The sequence below is a fragment of the Peromyscus californicus genome, unplaced genomic scaffold (assembly GCF_007827085.1).
Source record: "Peromyscus californicus insignis strain IS unplaced genomic scaffold, ASM782708v3 Scaffold_18__1_contigs__length_77618521, whole genome shotgun sequence".
NCBI lineage: Eukaryota > Metazoa > Chordata > Mammalia > Rodentia > Cricetidae > Peromyscus > Peromyscus californicus.
The window spans coordinates 42,735,494-42,753,868 of NW_026294480.1; the positions used below are offsets into that span (position 1 = coordinate 42,735,494).

General features: G+C 42.8%; 2 protein-coding genes across 2 annotated transcripts in view; both read left to right on the forward strand.

The window, feature by feature from the left end:
- Cdc20b (cell division cycle 20B) overlaps window positions 1–14,169 on the forward strand; it is a 32,971-nt gene extending 18,802 nt beyond the window's left edge. Inside the window, 9 exon segments of the mRNA XM_052743771.1 lie at window positions 2,853–2,971; window positions 3,138–3,201; window positions 3,204–3,235; window positions 4,468–4,562; window positions 6,894–7,119; window positions 9,062–9,187; window positions 9,741–9,836; window positions 13,736–13,745; window positions 14,066–14,169. Coding sequence (XP_052599731.1) covers window positions 2,853–2,971; window positions 3,138–3,201; window positions 3,204–3,235; window positions 4,468–4,562; window positions 6,894–7,119; window positions 9,062–9,187; window positions 9,741–9,836; window positions 13,736–13,745; window positions 14,066–14,169 — 872 coding nt within the window.
- Window positions 14,170–17,221: 3,052 nt separating this feature from the next.
- Window positions 17,222–17,570, forward strand: LOC128113849 (60S ribosomal protein L37-like). The gene has a single exon (XM_052743772.1). The coding sequence runs from the start codon at window positions 17,222–17,224 to the stop codon at window positions 17,561–17,563; it is 342 nt and encodes a 113-aa protein (XP_052599732.1). The 3' UTR covers window positions 17,564–17,570.
- Window positions 17,571–18,375: the final 805 nt, after the last annotated feature.

The following is an 18,375-nucleotide window of genomic DNA, read 5'->3' on the forward strand; positions in this document are numbered from 1 at the left end:
CTGTGTAGTTTTGGTGCCTGTCTTGGATCTCGCTTTGTAGACCAGGCTGGCCTCGAACTCATAGAGATCCGCCTGCCTCTGCCTCCTGAGTGCTGGGATTAAAGGCATGCGCCACTACCACCCGGCAAGCTTTGAACTCTTTTGAGTCAGAGTAGATTTCAGATTTAAACTGAGTCCCAGTGGGAAACTGAGTCACTTGTGGGCCTCCACAAACATCCTCACAACACATAGCTGAGTTGTGTCTTCTAGGTATTTCTGGATCCTGTGGAATCAAATAGCCAGATCAACTAAGAGATTCTCTTCAATAACTTCTCTTTATTCTGGAGGGCTCCTTTTAGCATTTCTTACTGACCAGCTCAATCAACAGAGATGTCTCTCAGATGTTCATGTTCAATTTCATGACATCCTTGCTGGACAGAATTCTGAGCTGGAAGATTTTACTTTCAGTATTTGAAAGATGCTGGTCCATTGGTTTTTGGATTCTCTCCTTTGTGATAAAAACTCTTTCTTCTGGGTCCAGGATTCGGCTCTAATTATGTATATGTCAGATTTTGAATATTATCGCATAAGTAAGTTCACTGACACTTTTTTACTCTGCTGTTTTTATTTTGCTATTGAGCCCATCAATGGAATGTTTTAGATATCATGTTTTATTTAATTTAAACATTTTCATTTATGGCTTTTCTGTTTCAGACATTTGTTTTGTAGTTTCTATTTTTATCAATTTTACACTTAGGCTTTTTATCCTTCCTTTATTTGACCATTTTTATATATAGATCATCTTGGGTTTTCATCTATTGATTGTTTTCTCTTTACATATGTTAAGTATTTGAATCATACACTAGACATTTATACATATTATATTGTTTTCACTTTGAATCCTGTTGAGAATATTGATACTTTTGCCCTAGCTAGGGTTATCCTTTAGGTCTGGTCTTTCCATCTCTGGCTTGTGTTTAAAAATCTCAGATCCATTTTTTAAAAAATTATTTATTTTTATGTACATTAGTGTTTTGCCCTGCTTGTATGTTTGTGTGAAGGTGTCAGATCTTGGAGTTATAGACAGTTGTAAGCTGCCATTTGAGTGCTGGGATTTGAACCTGGGTCCTCTGGTAGAGCAGTCAGTGCTCTTAACCACTGAACCAGCTCTTCAGTCCCTCACATCCATTTCTTAGCCTTGTGCTTGACTTGGGCCCATCATTTATGCATGTAGCTCTGAGTCCAGCTGAGACCTGAATAAATATTTTAGATCTCTGCTTCTTTTTCGCAGATTTTGCTAGGTTGCCCTGAATCTCTTCTCCATTCCCACGATTAGCTGGTAGGCTGAGACATGCGTGAGCTCTTGCTTGTCTTTGATCACAGAGATGATGGGGTCTTTTAGAGGCTTGACTGTAGGTGGTAGGTTAAGACAGTCATACAAGAAAAAAAAAAGTGAAAATTCTCCTGTGGATGGGTAGGCTCCTTCTTCATGCTTTGACTTCCTGACTTAGTTTACCTGTTTTTACTTTTAAGGGTCCTCAGGGGTTTGATTTTAATATTTTTGTCAAGAGTTAATAGTTGGTATTAGTGGGAAGGAATGTACATAGAGGACTTAGTCTACTATAATAGAACTGATGCACTTCATAACCGTATGTTGATATGTGTCAGGCATGACAGGCACTTATGAGTTATAAGAAATAAGTTCCTCGACATGGTATTAAGTGGTCATAACATACATTTTCTCACAGCAGTCAAAGAGTTCTTATCAGGGGACTGGAGAGATGGCTCAGCAGTTAAAAGTTACTCTTGCAGAGGACATGAGTTCCATTCCTAGTACCCACATAGGGCAGCTCACAACCACCTATAATTCCAACTCCTGGGACCAGACACTGTTGTCTAGCCTCCACGGGCATTTGCATTCATGCGCACATATCCCCTGCCCTATCCCCATATACACATAATCAAAAAATAAAATTTTGGGGATAGAGAAATGGCTCAGTGGTTAAGAGCACTGCAGAGGATCCAGGTTCGGTTCTCAGCACCTGTATGGACAACTCACAACCATCTACACCTCCAGTTTTCAGATGCCCTCTTCTGGACTTTTCAGGCACTGCACACATGTTGTGCACATACACACGTGCAAGCAATACACACACATAATAGTCAATAAATATTAAAAATCTTTTAAAAAGAGCTCTTATATGCGTAGGCTAAAGAAAACTGCTGAGAACTTTGAGATGTCATAAGTGAGTCACTATCTCTTTTAGACATACTTAACTTGATGTCGTTTTTAAAGTTAGAAAGAATGATAGTATTTCCCATGTAGATATGGCAGGTCCAAAGGCATTTTTATAAAAATTATGTGGCATTAGTTTTCAGAAACCTCCTAGCTGAGGTACATCTGTACTAACCATGGTGGATGAACACACTAAGTCAAAAAAACCAATGTTCTTACACAGGTTTATTTGAGCATTGCTCCTCAGACTATGGGTCTTGAACCAGATTATGTTTCAGCTTTTATCTTTGAAATGATCTGCTTTGGTTCAGGACTTTGTTTTACATCTGTCCATGGCAAAGGTATTGATTTCTCTCCCTTTCTATTTTTAAAAACTTTTTAAAAAATTGTCTATTTTTATTTCACATGCATTGATGTTGTACCTGCATGTATATTTATATGAAGGAGCTGGATCCCCTCGAACTGGAGTTACAGAGAGCTGTGAAGTGCCACGTGGGTGTTGGGAATTGAACCTGAGTCCTCTGGAAGAGCAGCCAGTGCTCTTCACCGCTGAGCCATCTCATCAGCCCCAGCACTCTGTCTTTCCTTCAAAGATTTGGCTGCACAATCGTGCTAATTCAGGTTTGTTTCCTTATAGACCTTGCTATCCTGGACTGGAATTCTCAAAATCTTGTTGCTGTAGCCCTTGGATCCTCTGTATACATCTGGAACACACAAAACCACAGTGGGATTAAAAGATAATAGACTTGCCGGGCGGTGGTGGCGCACGCCTTTAATCCCAGCACTCGGGAGGCAGAGCCAGGCGGATCTCTGTGAGTTCGAGGCCAGCCTGGTCTCCAAAGCGAGTTCCAGGACAGGCGCAAAGCTACACAGAGAAACCCTGTCTCGAAAAACCAAAAAAAAAAAAAAAAAAAAAAAAAAGATAATAGACTTAAGCCTCTTCTGTAATTATGCATCGTCTGTGTCCTGGATCAGAGAGGGATCGTGCTGGCTATTGGCACCAGCGAGGGAGAAGTGCAGGTACTAGAAACATTTCCTCCTGATGTCCTCTGTGCAGTTACTATGTAACATATTAATATAGAGATAGTGTATTAATATAGAGAAACTAGATTAAGTGAGGTTCCTGGAACTGCGGGAAGCAAGGAGAGACAGAACTGTTTTCTTCCGAATGGCATTTCTTGAAGACTGAAGGGTATTTTCCTTCATTTCCCTCACAATCTTTCTGTCTGTCATCTTTCATTTTTTGAAAAAAAAAAAATCTCTCAAACTCAGGTTGGACTTACAAAGCCTCTAGTTTGGGAACCCAGGAGAGAACGTGCCTTTTCAGGTTCTGTTCATCGGAAGCTGTGATACGTGCAGAATGGTGTAATATGACTTTTATTTCCTGATAGGCTGCCCGAGACAAGCATCTGTCAGGTGTTTGTTAGCCGAATTCCTCATGTAGCCATCATCGTGATTTTTTTTTTCAGCAGCATAAAGAATGTTGCCCAGGTGCTGGATAACCTTGGAGGCCAGCTTGCATCACGATGTCTTCCTATCTCACAGTTAGCCTTTCTCATTTTCATTAAGGGAAGAATGGAGTTTCAGTAGCATATTGAGTTCTGACTCACCCTCATTTTATCCACACAGACTAATAAAAATGCGGCAGATCTCAGAGCATCTTGCATTTTGGAGTAGGACTGTACAACAGGTACATTCTATACAAATGTTTCCAAAAGCTCCAAAATCCAAAACACTTCTTGTTCCCGAAGCTTTGGGTGAGAAATACTCCACCTGTGTGTTTGTTGGAACTGTATAGGTTGACCACGAGAAGTCCCAGTTTCCAAGATGTTAGAAGCTCAATCATGATTCTCAGTCCTTGGCTGCACATTGCATTCATTTTAGGAGCTTTACCACGAATGCCACACTTTCCGGTTCTACCTTACCAATTAAACCACAACTACTGGCACAGAGCAATACTCCCCACGTGACCCCCGTACGTAGTCAGAGAAGGATGGCCATTAGAATGAGCGGTACTGAGTTTTCTCTTAGTTCACAGAAGGCTGCCTGTATCTAGTAATTTGCTCTGAGGCCTTTGAGAACATGGTGGCCTGGGGAAAAGGCAGTGCCATGGACTCTATTGCTTATTCATGTTTCCCAGTTATGGGTATAATCACTAAGAAGTGCCGAGAAACATGCTTGTTCATGTTTTCCAGTCATGGGATATAATCACTAGAAAGCGGCAGAGAAACATGCTTGGTCATGTCTTCCAGTCATGGGATATAATCACTAGAAAGCGGCAGAGAAACATGCTTGGCCACTTGTCAGTGGTCGGAGCCTTGAGCTGGAACCACTGCACCCACAGCAGGTAAACAGTTAGTATTTGAACTGTCTGTCTGTCTCACCACTGAATTAGGAGTGGACAGAACCATAACACTTAAAGAAAAAACCAAGAGTGAAACAAAGCAGCCCATTAGGCTTTGTGTCTCTTAGCCCTTCTGCCCTGGCAGGTGTTCGGGTCTTCTGACATATGTTCTAGAGGGCACACACATGCGGTGACCATGCCTTCAGCATGAAGTTCAATTCATTATTCAGATAATTTGAGAAACTCTCTCCAAGCAAAAAGTTTCTTTCTATCTAGTAATACCTGCAAAGGACGTTTTTGGACAGAAACCAGTGTTTGTTGGTATATACGGAAAATGTTAAACTTTTGGGGGCCTTCTAATTTGTAGACTTATGACATTAGAGTTGGGAGAGGCTGCATAGATGATCCTGCTCAATAGCACTCAAACATGAGCGTTCACTGGACTCCCCTGCAGGGCTCATGGACAGAGATCACTGTGCCTCTCCAGCATTTCCTCATATTAGGGTATGGGGGGGGTATAATTTGTGTTTCTAATTTCCCAAGTGAGGTCAATGACATCGGAAGGACATCAAGCATACTGATGTGATTTAACAGCTTCTTCTTAACCAGGGAAGTTGTGGGAATTATTCCTATGATACTATAGAATTGGTTTCAATATGGATTGCTTTTAGTACTAGCATTCATCCCTGCATTCTATTTATTAAGGTAGATTTAAGTCGGTAAGGTTTCAAAGCTTTTTATAGACCAGTTAAGTATCTGAGAAGTAAATTGGAAACTTTATAACTTGGGATTTTTCAGGCCAAACTTCACATCCCTTGGTTGGTGTGGTCAGGTCAGCTCTGTGCAAATGCTATTTTTGCAGTTGACATCATTAAGGATTGACTTTGTTATCCACAGGAACATGAACTTGTAATCACAGCAGCTGTTTTGGGCTGCTCTATGCTTTATACTTGATGGGCACAATCTTGTTTTAATTCCTGTTATAGGGGATTCTTATTTCAATTTTCTTCTCAGAGGAGCAAACTGAGGCACTAGAATGAAATCACTTGATTAACAAGTGACTGAGTCAAGATTTTTTTTTTTTTTTTTTTTGGTTTTTCGAGACAGGGTTTCTCTGTGTAGCTTTGCGCCTTTCCTGGATCTCGCGCTGTAGACCAGGCTGGCCTCGAACTCACAGAGATCCGCCTGCCTCTGCCTCCCGAGTGCTGGGATTAAAGGCGTGTGCCACCACCGCCCGGCGACTGAGTCAAGATTTAACCCCAGGCAACCTAGTCCCAGAGCCCATACTGTTAGTCAAGATGTTAGTTAGGGTTGTGCCTGAATACTTAAGAAAGTATGACATCAGATGTTGAGAAATTGCATCCATAATTGTAGAAGTTCGTTTCCTTGATCCTTATAGAACATCAGATCAGCCTTGAGTTCATAGTCTGTGGGAGAATGTAGGACCTTCATCATGGCTCTGAAATATGCTGCATTTTTCTGAGATATTCAGTGAGTTTTGAGTTCTTTTTATGTCTTAGTGACACGGACAACACTAAGAACGGAAGTGACGCTTAACAGGGAGAGACCTGTCAGAAAAGTGAATAAAAAAAATCCTGTTTAACATGTTACAACAAGAATCTACTAAAGCCATGCTCCTGGACTAATGCGAGATATTCTCAAAAGAGAGAAATATCATTTCCTAGATATTGTATGTAAACTACCCAGGGGAATCTTGTAATTGTCTAATTTTGCCTTTTTCATGACTGTTAGTACAATATTAAAGCTGCTAGAAGCATCTATTTTGATTCCAAATTTAAAATGTTGCAGGCAAATCCATTTCACTGTGTTTTTTTTTTCTTTTAAAGACAGGGTCTCACTATGTAGCCCTGACTGGCCTCGAACTTAGAAATCAGCCTGTCCCTGCCTCTTGAGTGCTGGGATTAGCTGTATGTGCCGCCATGTCTGGGTGAACCTAGCTTACTTGTGAAAAGACTCACGCGGGCTGACTGCTCCATCCTTCTAACCCAAGGGATTTTTATCTGAGTTTGGATATCCTGATGGGTCTTTCCATAGTTTTATTAATTAATGAATTCACTTTCATTAATTAATTTCAAGACAGGGTTTCTCTCTGTAACAGCCCTGGCTGTCCTGGAACTCACTCTGTAGCCCAGGCTGGCCTTGAACTCACAGAGACCCACCTGCTTCTGCCTCACCAGTGCTGGGATTAAAGGCGTGCACCATCACTATCCAGCTCAGTTTTATTTTGAACTGTACTTGTCTCGTGCTTGAGAGATAGTGAGTTTTTTCTTTTCCTCTTCGTCACATGAACCTGCCTCTTCACCTCTAGTTCAGGGGGTCCAGACTGGGTCGTGCCCACCACAATGATGTTTGGGTGGCTCAGCATTATGTCAGAACACTTCACCTTAAGGAGGCTGTGTGTGCTCTGAAATGGTCACCTGATGTCAGGCTGCTTTCCACTGGGTGTAATGATGGACTACTGAGAATATGGCCCCATGATCCAGGTGCCAGTGTTCAAGGCCCACCACTGAAAGTCATACCTCAGTCCACAGCAGCTAAGGTAAGAGATCCCATAGCTGTCTAGGTTTGCTTTTGTCAGAGATCACTGGGTATCTCAGATAAAAAAGAAAATCAACCAGGCCTGGTGGCACAGACTTGTAATATCAGCCATTTGGGAGGCTGAGACAGGAGTACTGAAAAATTCAATGCTGGCTTCAGTTAAAGCATGGATTCAAGGCCAACAGGGGCAACTTAGTGAGACCTTGTCTAAAAATAAAAAGAGAGCTAGGGCTACAGCTTTATGGTGGCATATTTATCTAGCATACACAATGCCCCAGGTTCAATTCCCTGGACCACGTGCACGAGTGTGCGTGCACGTGCGCACACACACACAACACAAAGTGAGGAAGATTGCATTCCCTTATGATGGAGGGAACTCATTCTTGCCAAGGAGAAATGCAAAATAAATCACACATGATTATTTCACAATTACATTTTGCTAGATATAAAGTAACATGTTAAATTTCAAATAATTTCAGCCAGGATAACACCAGTATGCTTTGTGTGTGTGTGTGTGTGTGTGTGTGTGTGTGTGTGTGTGTGTGTGTGGTGGTGTTTTAGAAATTTATAATTGAGCCAGCCATGGTGGCGCACACCTTTAATCCCAGCACTCAGGAGGCAGAGGAGGCAGATCTCTGTGAGTTTGAGGCCAGCCTGATCTACAGAGCAAGTTCCAGGACAGCCAGGACTACACAGAGAAAACCCATCTCGAAAAACCAAAAACTGTTTTGACAGAACAAAAACTTATAATTGTTTGGAAAGTTGTTATGTTAGCTTTGAAATTATTTTGAAATTTGGAATTTACCTGAAGATTTTTGTCAGAAACAAAAGATACATCTTGTTTTATATGTCATCAAGCACTAAATGAAACACAAAACAAACAAAACAATCCACTTCTCTTTAAAAATGTCAACTTAATGCTATACAAACCAAACCAAAATAAAACAAACAAACAAACAAAAAAAACCCTGTAAATCCAGCATCAGGACCACAATTGATGGAAGAGAAGGAGATTAGTGAAAATGATAGTCACGGGGCCTGGAGAGATGCTCAGCAGTTCAGAGCATTTGCTGCTCCTGCAGAGTACTCACAACAGAGCTCACAGCTCCTATAACTGCAGTTCCAGAAGATTCAACACCTTCTTCTGGCCTCCTCAGGTACCGGCACACATGTGTGCACAAACATACATACGCACATACTCGTAAATAAAAGTTAAAACCATTAAAAATGGGAATGATGTAAAGTATGTTAAAACACAGAAAGGTTTATATAGTAAGCAATAGGAGGACAGATCAGTATAAACTCAGTTTGTTACTCTGTAAATATTTTGACTCCCAGAAGATAATATGCAAAAATGAGGTTAGTTCCTGGGATGAGCAACAAGATTTGCAGATGAATCTAGCTGAAATAGTTGTTAAAACACTCTTTAGAGTCACTAGCCATCCCAGTTATCAGTATAGACATGAGCTATGAATCCTGATGTTCAGTTGATTAGAGTTATTTGCAAGTAATTGCTCTTCTGAAGTGTACTGGGATTCGAGATGCCTGAGATCTGAATTTACAGGTAGTCATGTGCAGCTTTCTTTAACGTACTGTTATCTGGACTACAAGAACTCAGGTCACAAAGCAGAGGCTGTCCTTTAGCACAGAACCCAGAAGAGCCATGGGCTTCTCCAGCCTTAGAGTTCTGCCGAATGGGTGTGTTGCATGCACACATTTTCCATTATATGCTAAAAATACTGACTGACAATTGTTAGTATCATTTAAGGAAGTCTTTAGTTGGTGTCCTCCCTTTCAGCAGTGGTTTCTCATCCCGGGGGAATAATTTCTGAGGGGTGTATCTGCCCTCACCCGGGAGAGCTGCTCCGGCTGCAGACTTCTGTGGACATCCCCCAGGTGACCTTGCTGCTCACCTGCCTGTGTTCTTACCTGGAACTTTATAGGCCACGGAGTGGTGTCCCTGGCGGTCTGAAGTCCTTGCCGTTGGCGGAGGAATGAAGGATGGACGCCTACATGTTTTGGATGTAAATACTGGGAAGAGCATTCAGACTCCAAGCACACACTCACAGGTAAGCTTCGTCTTCATCCCACATCTAGAATCTTATGAAAACAATTTATGATAGAACATAGGATCCCACCCTTCCTTCCCTTCTGAATACAAAAGGAATTCCAATTCTTATGAATTTTTTTTTGGTAAAATCTCTCAATTGGTGAGTCCAAAGTTAATCTATTTTGTGTTTCCTCTCTCTCTCTCTCTCTCTCTCTCTCTCTCTCTCTCTCTCTCTCTCTCTCTCTTCCCCTCCTCCCTCCATCTCTTCCTTCTCTGCTTTTTTCACCTCATCACAGTTTAACTCTGAAACTTGAGAGTTAGCTGGCTATCCCTGGCCAGTGGTCACGATTTAAATCTCCTGGTTCATTACATTGGGGCCTATTTGTTTTCTTGGTCCTTGGATGACTTGGGATAAACTTTCTTAGGATGGATATAATTTCTAAAAATACCCAGTCCTCTTGTGGCTGGAGGGAGAGTGAACAGAACAGAACGTAGAGTCTAGAACCAGTGTAGGCACATTCCTCCTGCGCCAGAAGTTGCTAGCATTCAGTGTTTTGTGGTCCTCATTATAGATTTGCTCCCTCTTCTCGCTACCTAAGATAAAGGAGACTGCAACAAGCCAAGGTGCTCCCGAGAGTGCTGTGGCTCTGTGGGCCTGCCCCATGCTGGTGGGTGAGTTCTTTGGTGAGTAAATGCCACACACCACGGCAAAGTGTGCTGCATCAAGTGGGAAAGCTCGGATGAAAGCCTGGTTCTTTGATTTCAACATCAATAGAGGGCAAAATCTGACAGTCACCCCACCTCTGAACACAGAGATGAATGCTTCTAAGTTTGACCATACTTGTGCATCTCTTAGAGGTGTCCAGATTCCACTTCCTTGAGTGTGTATGATTTAGTCAGTTTCTGGAGAGAAGCTGTCTTCTGTAGATGACAGTCCTGCTGTGCTTATGGACTCACAGCTGTGGCTGCCTGAACAAAACCCGCACGAGCTCAAGTCAGGGGAACACTATCGACAGCCATAGCTACATGGCTCCCGGGAGGAGGGAGAGTCCAATTTTGGTTTTTAAGGGTGTGGTGATCAAGGTCCAGTGGATGGTCCCACACTCGTGAGTACGAGGGCAGCACAGATTGGACTCAGGAGGTGTTTTAATAAAAAGATGACAGAAAGTTGGGAGGTAAGGGGAAGATGAGAGACGATCTGAAGGGAGTTAGGGGAGGAGTGGGGGGTGAACGCAATCAAAATACACTGTATACATTCTCAAAAAGTTAGCTGGTTTTTTCTTTACATTAAAAAGACAACCAGGTGTAAGTAACTGTCTAGTTTGCTGGTGAGACCTGTCTTTGACGTGGCTTTTTCGGTCCAGAGCAAAGGATCAATATGTAGTGTCATTGATGACACGTGTGTGTAGAAAACAAAACTCACAGCAACAGTGTTCTTAGAATTTGAAGCCACAGCCTCCCCGTAAAGAATATCTTTGTCTGAGGTGAAGGTGTCATTTCCTACTACTTAGTGAGTTAAGACTGTCGCTGATGTGCTCCGAAAGTGTTTCAAGAACACTGCTGCTTTCGTGCCACGTGTCGTTTTTCCAGAAGTTTCTCTTCAATTTAAGTCAAGTTAGCTTTCAAACCTTGCTTTTGAAAATATATGGGATTTTCCCTCTTTGCTATTCCATTCCATTCTTTTTTTCTTCTTTCTTTTTCCTTTTTAACACATAGTGGGTAAAAAAGTCATTTTTCATTGCTCATTCTATCTATTGAATATAATAAAGACATTATTGCGAGTGTGGATTACAAAGCATTATTTTAAGTTGGAAGTGAACATTTCAAGATTCTTGTGCCTGGAACTTTGTGGCAGAAATCAATGGGAGTGTTTAACTTTTTAACAAGAGGGTTCTCCAAGTGACAATTTTCTGTATGTACCTAACGCTGCAACTATCTATTTTTTCTTCTTATAAGAACTTTCTGTCCAGGAGATAAGGAAGGGGAGCAGCAAAAAGACTTGGAGAAGTGTGAGCGCGGGACTATTTGATATCATTTTTTCAAAAGGAAATCACTTGAAAAACTTGTTTGTATTATGCTTGTGTGTTTGTGGGTGTGTACACCTGTGGGTGAAGGTGTCCTGGGGGCGGGGTAGAGGCATTAGATCTCCTGGAGCTGGAGTTACAGGTGTTTGCAAACCACCCAACAAGGAGTGCTCGGTGGTATAGGAACAGGGCACAGATTTAACTGCTGAATCATCTGTCCAGCCCCAAGAGAGGGTCTATTTTACATTCCTTCTTTGTGGCTTTATCTTAAAGTGACCTTCTAAAATTGTTAAAATTGAGTTTGTGTGTTGATTATGTGTACAGAATTTCTTCTCCCTCCCTCCCCTCTCCCTCCCTCCCACTCTCCCTTCCTCCCTCTCCCTCTCCCTCCTTCCCTTTCCCCCCTCCCTCTCCCCCTCCCTCCCACTCTCCCTCCCTCCCTCCCTTCCTTTCTCCCTCCCTCCCTCCTTCCCTCCCTCCCTTCCTCTCTCCTTCCTTCCCTCCCTCCTTCCCTCCCTTTCTTCTTTCCTGCTGTACTTGGGATCAAACCAGAGTTTGGCACATTCTGGGCAAGCATGCTATTCCCCAGCTAAAAATTTCCTAGTTCTAAAGTCATTTAATTTCCCACTTCTTCAAAAAGGTAACTCTCTTGCATATTTTAGGGTGGTCAAAATAAACAACATAAATATATCAATAAAATTAGACTATCAAAATGAGAATAGGATAAAATGACTGAAAAGCTTTAGTGCAAGGTCCTATATACCTTTTTGTTTATTTTTTAAATATTTGTTTTTAATTATGTATCAATGTGGATGAGTATATTCATATGTGAGTGCGGGTGCTCCCAGAGTTCAGAATAGGGTGTTAGATGCTCTGGAGCTGGAGTTACAGGCAGTTGTGAGCTAGCTGACAGGGGTGATGGGAATCGAACTCAGGTCCTCTGCAAGAGTAGTTAGTGTATGCTCTTGGCTGCTGAGCCTTCTCTCCTGCCCTGGTTCTAAGTCATTTAAAAACAACTATATCAAGTTGCATTTTCTTAAAGTTATAAATTAAAAATAAGAAGATAATGGCCTGCAATAGAAAAAGAGATTTTCCTTTGGAGTTTGGCCTAATGTTGTAGCATTGAACTGGTCCTAGTTCTGGCTCTGCTGTTAATTCATGGTGTGACCTTGTGTGAGATGTTTATTATTTCTACATTATTTTATTCATTCATAAATTAAGGGCCTGCATTATTCTGTGAACATAATTTCATGTAAAACACTTAAAGAACCAGTCCCATGTCCCCCCTTGGAATATTATATAGTGGCACGTGTGTTGTGTGTTTGTGTGTATGTGTATGTGTGTATTGTGTGCAGAGAGGGGAGTGATATGTAGGTGCAACAAAACTCCCAAGGGTCTAGGACCTAGGTTATGTCTCTTCCAGGAGCTGAACAGTACATACAGCACACCAGTGCTGAAGATCTTGTACCACAGGACAAGATGATGTCTCAGAGTCCCGCTCTCAAATGACTTGTAAGAAATCCCACTTTTGTGAAAAGGTGACCCCTTCCTGAGTTTGATTTCAGTTGTATCACCAAACATCTCCCCACTCAAACCTTATCTGGCCTTTAATCTTTCATATCCTCCTATCCCTAGCCTCTTTCATGGAATTAGCTTTGTTTGTTTTGGCCCAAGGTTTTGATTGTTAAGGCCACTGTTGGGTTAGGCTAGGGTTTGCGAAGCGTTTTCCAGGTGACACTGTTGAGGACCTTGTCATGCCAAAGTCAAAAGGACTGCGCGTCAGCTGAGTTGATGCTACCCACTATAGCTTCATCCTCCAAACAGCCCAAAATCATACAGCAGCCCTAAAATAAAATGAGTTCTGAAATAAAGAGCTGACTTTGATATTAACTCAGAGTTCCCCAACTAATGTGACCATTAAATGCTGTTCTCATTTTTAATATCTATCAACCTTGTAGAAAGCAAGCATAATTGAGAGTATTCTTTGGGAATAGGGAATAGAAGAGCAGGGGGAAGCCACAAGCTCCAGAATCCTGTACGCAAGTCTCACACTTGCATTGTGGAAGAGTTTTTGGACCCCTTTGCCTTAAGCAGCGCAGTTGATGGGATCCATTTCTTGGAATCTACCCGAAAGGGGGTATTTGAGACAGCAGAAGATAAAACCAATGAAGGTGGGGCAAGAGTGTGGGCTGAAGCTCCGTTTCCTTAAAGGTACTTTGTGAAATCTCCGTAGGCTGTGCCTGTGACCTTCTGTGGACAAAGGGTTTTTCATGATGTGATGAGTTTCAGGGTCTTGGGAGGAGCTGTCCCGGGTTATGAAGGCAGGCCTAAATCCAATGTCAAGTATCCTGTTTCTCAGAAGACAATCAGAGAGCAGACACAGAGAAGTCAGTGTGCTCACACAGGCAGGCTGGGGTGGTGTGGGCACAAATCGAAGAATGGCTGCAGCTGTCAGGAACCGGAAGTGGCAAGGCTGAGACTCTTTGAGCATGCCGTCCCACCCACCCCTAGACTTCACACTTCAACCTCAGACTGTGGGAGAGTCAGTTTCTGGTGCGTAACCACCCAGCTTGTGGGCATTTCTTACGATAGCCACAAGGCACTGGTCAGGGTGGGGTGGGAGCGGGGGTGGGTAGGTTTGGGTGGGGGGTGAGAGGGGGTAGGGATGAGTAGGGGGAGCGGGAAGGTGGAACAAGCATTGGAGAAGAAACTTCGTTAGCCTCAGATGCTGGGTGAAAGGCCTGGATGGCCTGGGTGGTGAACTTGGCGGGTACAGGGAACCCTGGGAGGGATGCTGGTCCCGGCTCAGGTTACTTAGTTTTCATCGGCCACCCTTGTAACTTGGCGCCAGATGCATCTTCTTTCTCCCACAGGTCACAGAGGCAGGGTGCTGCACCTGGCCACGAGTCCAGACGAGACCCTGGCGCATGGGACAGCTTGTGTGTGGAAGAGCCACCGGTCACCCAGCCAGTCTTAGCTGAGAACAGTGCCTCAGGCTTTCCTTCTCCATTAGGTCATGGGGATCGGAAGTTGTGATGCTCGGCTCTTCCTCGCCCGTTTCTTCTCAGACTGGCCTCTCTGTACTTCTTCCCACCCCGCAGCCCAGAGATGGCCCAACTTTCTTCTGTCTCCCTCTCCCTCTCTCCTCTTCCTCTCTCCTTTCTCCTCTTCTGCCTTCTGTTCTTTCCTCTTTCAAGATTAATTTTTCACAGTTTTAGTAAAAATGAGTTGCTGTGGGATGGTCTGTATGTCAAATTACTCTGATTGGTCAATAAATAAAACACTGATTGGCCAGTGGCTAGGCAGGAAGTATAGGCAGAACAAGGAGGAAAATAAAGCTGGGAAGTGGAAGGCTGAGAGAGAGACACTGCCAGCCGCCGCCATGACAAGCAGCATGTGAAGATGCCGGTAAGCCACGAGCCACGTGGCAAGGTATAGATTTATAGAAATGGATTAATTTAAGATATAAGAACAGTTAGCAAGAAGCCTGGCATGGACATACAGTTTGTAAGCAGTATAAGTCTCTGTGTTTACTTGGTCGGGTCTGAGCGGCTGTGGGACTGGCAGGTGAGAGAGATTTGTCCTGACTGTGGGCCAGGCAGGAAAACTCTAGCTACAACGAGTTCTAAACAGTTCTTTCCTGCCTGCCTTTTCTAAGTCCTTCTGTCATATTTCCAACTGCCTTTCCCATCTCTCCTTTTTGAGCTGCTTTCCTGCCATTGGTTCCAACTGCTGGTACAGTTTACCGGTCTGAAAAACCCCTGCCACCCTCCCGCTGCCAGCCTCCCGACATACGCTGTGTGCTGTGGCAAGCAAACTTAGCTCTCCTGCCCGCTTTCCTCCAGTCTCTGTTTTCTGCTGCTATAAAGAGGCCCAAGACAGCGTAACTTAGAAACACGGGACATTTATTTAGCTCAGGGTTGTGCAGGCTGGGGAGTCCAAGAGCATGCTGATAACCTGGCATCGGATAAGGATTTTCCCACTGTGCCATCCTAGGGCAAAAGACACAAGAGGCCAAGACAGCCAGGAGGTCACTTACAGCAGTTCATTGTGGGGTGTGTGTGTGTGTGTGTGTGTGTGTGTGTGTGTGTGTGTGTGTGAACTTGACACAAGCTAGAGTCCTCTGAGGAGAGGAAGCTTTACTTGAGGAACTGTCTCCATCAGATTGTCCTGCAAGCAAGCCTGTTGGGCATTTTCTTGATTGATGACTGTTGTGGAGGCTCACTGTGGGTGTCAACACCACCCGGCCTGGTTTTACAGGAAAGCAGACTGAGCAAGCCAGGGGAGAAAGCCAGTCAGCAGCCTCTGGCGACCTCTGCCTGTCTTCTGTATGACTCCAGTGTCAGGCTTTGCTTGTCCTTTGGAATTCTTGCTTTTTTCTTCCTTTTTTCCCCTGCACACGATGTTTGTTTTCTCTTCTCTGTGTCTATCTCTGTCTCTCTCTCTTTCAAGACAGAGTTTTTCTGTGTAGCCTTGACTGTTATGGAACTCGCTTTATAGACCAGGCTGGCCTCGAACTCACAGAGATCTGCCTGCCTCTGCCTCTGCCTCTGCCTCCCGAGTGTTGGGATTAAAGGTGTGTACACAAGATGTTTGTTACCTGTGCTTGGATTCATGGTATTAGTCTGTATTACTTATTCGGTATTAACATGATTGTAGTTTTGTTGTTTTTACTTTACTATGTGAAACTTTGATTATTTTAGTTTCAACACACTTTCCCCCTGATGGACAATGAAACTGGAGTGACAGGGGAGCACATCCCAGGCAACAAATGTTGGTTTTTCTTTCCTCGTTGTTTTGACTTTTCTTTTGTAGCTCAGGCTGTTCTTGACAGTAGTACCTAGTTCAGGCAGGCCCCAATCTCACAGTTCTTCTGCATCCACCTCCCGGATGCTGGCTTCATGGGTGTGGGCCACCACACCTGGCTCTTAAAGAAAACATGCCTTCCCCTTTATTCCTCCCATAAAACAAAACAAAAGCCCCATTATTGTAGAGCAGGGTATCGTATATATAATCAGGATTTTTCTTGCCAAATTCAAAATCAATTTGTCAGTTAATTTTCCCACCTTCCTTTAACTCAGTAAGGTTAGTAGTTCCTTTTTTAGAAAAATTTAGGGCACCCAAAACTGCAAGTCTCTGTCTCTGTCTCTCTCTGTCTCTGTCATCTCTGTCTCTCTCTGTCTCTGTCATCTCTCCCTCTCTCTCATACACACATTAGACAGTTTCAAGTGTTCCCCATCATTCTACTTATGTTTTTCTGTTTTAACAGTCTTATAACACTGTCATGATCAAAGGTCATTTCTACAGTCAATGTTGATACGTGACCAAGGGGCCTCACTTAAGAAAAACATCAATGTATTTCTATCTGATATTAATTTTGGCAGAAAGTTTGGGATATGACTTTTATAAAGAAATTAGAACAAGTCTAGATAACATGCAAAACAGAAGCCTTGCCTACAATCACTTTTTGAATTTTGTAATACAAAGCTTCACGTGTATAAATCCTTAGTGGATAGCTGGACAAATTTCTTAGTTCATGAATAGATAACAGTAAGTTCTATCCAGATTAGAGTATGAACGTTCCTGGTTTCCTAAAATGATCTGTGTGTGTACTGTCAGTGAACAGTCTCTGTATTCTGGTTTATATCATGATGGACCGGTCTTTACTTGTGCCGACCTCCAGCTAGATAGAATCCTGCCATAAACGTGTGTGTTACATGAGACCACAGTGTTATTTTCACTGCTATACATTTTACCCTATGAGAATAAACTTGTTTATCTTACTAGAAATGGATATTTAAGTTATTTGCAGTTTGGGGTTTTAGTAATTAATCTGGTATGTACATTACTGAACATATCTTTGGTGGACAAAACACTCATTTCAGTTTGGTATGTACTCAAGAGTGGAATCACTAGATTATAAATATATCAGGTTCATCTTCAACAGACACCAGTAACTTTTCCGGGAAGAAAGGCACATTTGTACTTCAACTAGCAATGCACAAGGGTTCAAGTCAACAATTTAAGAAATGGAATGCAGGTTTTCCAGTCTCTTTGGCCTCGGCAGCAGAAGCAAGGTGACGAAAGGAGCGTCATCCTTTGGAAAGTGTCACAATGAGATGCACACATTGTGCCGCCGCTGTGCCTCTAAGGCCTCGCACCTTCAGAAGTCGACCTGTGGCAAATGTGGCTACCTGGCCAAGTGCAAGAGAATGTGTAAATGGAGTGCCCAGGCTAAGAGACGTAACACTACCGGGACTGGGTGGATGAGGCACCTGAAAATTGTCTATCGAAGATTCAGACATGGATTCCGTGAAGGGACAACACCTAAACCCAAGAGGGCAACTGTTGCAGCATCCGGTTCATCTTGAGGATTTCAATCAGTCATAAAATAAGTGTTCTGGTTTCAAAAAATGGAATTCAGTAAAGAATAGTCTATTTATTGTAATTAAAATCCTAAATCCATATTAAAGATTATGAGATGCCAAAAATATCATCCCAGAACGCCTCTAGTAGAAACTTCATTTTATAGTTCAGGGAGTATGGTCCTTGGGTGTTATCAGTCTTGTTGGGGTGCTAATGTGAGGAATCCACCAATATTAATTGACTCAGAATCTCTAGAGGTGGGCCCTGGGCAATGGTGATTCTGGATAGGCCCATGAATCTGGTGGGCAACCATCACTGAAAGGCTGTGACTAGTGTTTTAATCAGCCTGAGTTTTGCTTCTTCATTGGCTTCAAAAGCTGAGATTAGTGTATGTTTTTGGATAGGACAGGAATTATGTATGTATGTGTATACATACATGCATTACTGCATACATACATATAAACACTTCATATGAAAATTGAAGGAATTTGTTCCCTTGATCCCATTTTAAAATGGCTACTGGGATGATGACTGTCCACTAAATTAAAAATGCTGAGCAAGCACGGGGCATTTTTTCTTTTCAAGAAAATGTTTAGATCACAATTCATTTCTATCCCTATGGACATGACAATCACTGTAACCACCATGATGGTGCCATCAACCCAGGCTCACAGACAAGGGGAACCAAGAGATCACCTAGATAATCCAAGGCTGAAATGAAAACTACCAAAGCTGACTTTCTGTTACATCCTTTTCTTGGCTGGCCAGGCACTTCATTTGTATCTCCTAGAACTCCAATTTCTGTTCTCCCTCAACC

Bases quoted from the DNA above. Each gene is read 5' to 3' on its own strand.
- LOC128113849 (XM_052743772.1), top strand. From the start codon at position 17,222: ATGGAATGCAGGTTTTCCAGTCTCTTTGGCCTCGGCAGCAGAAGCAAG.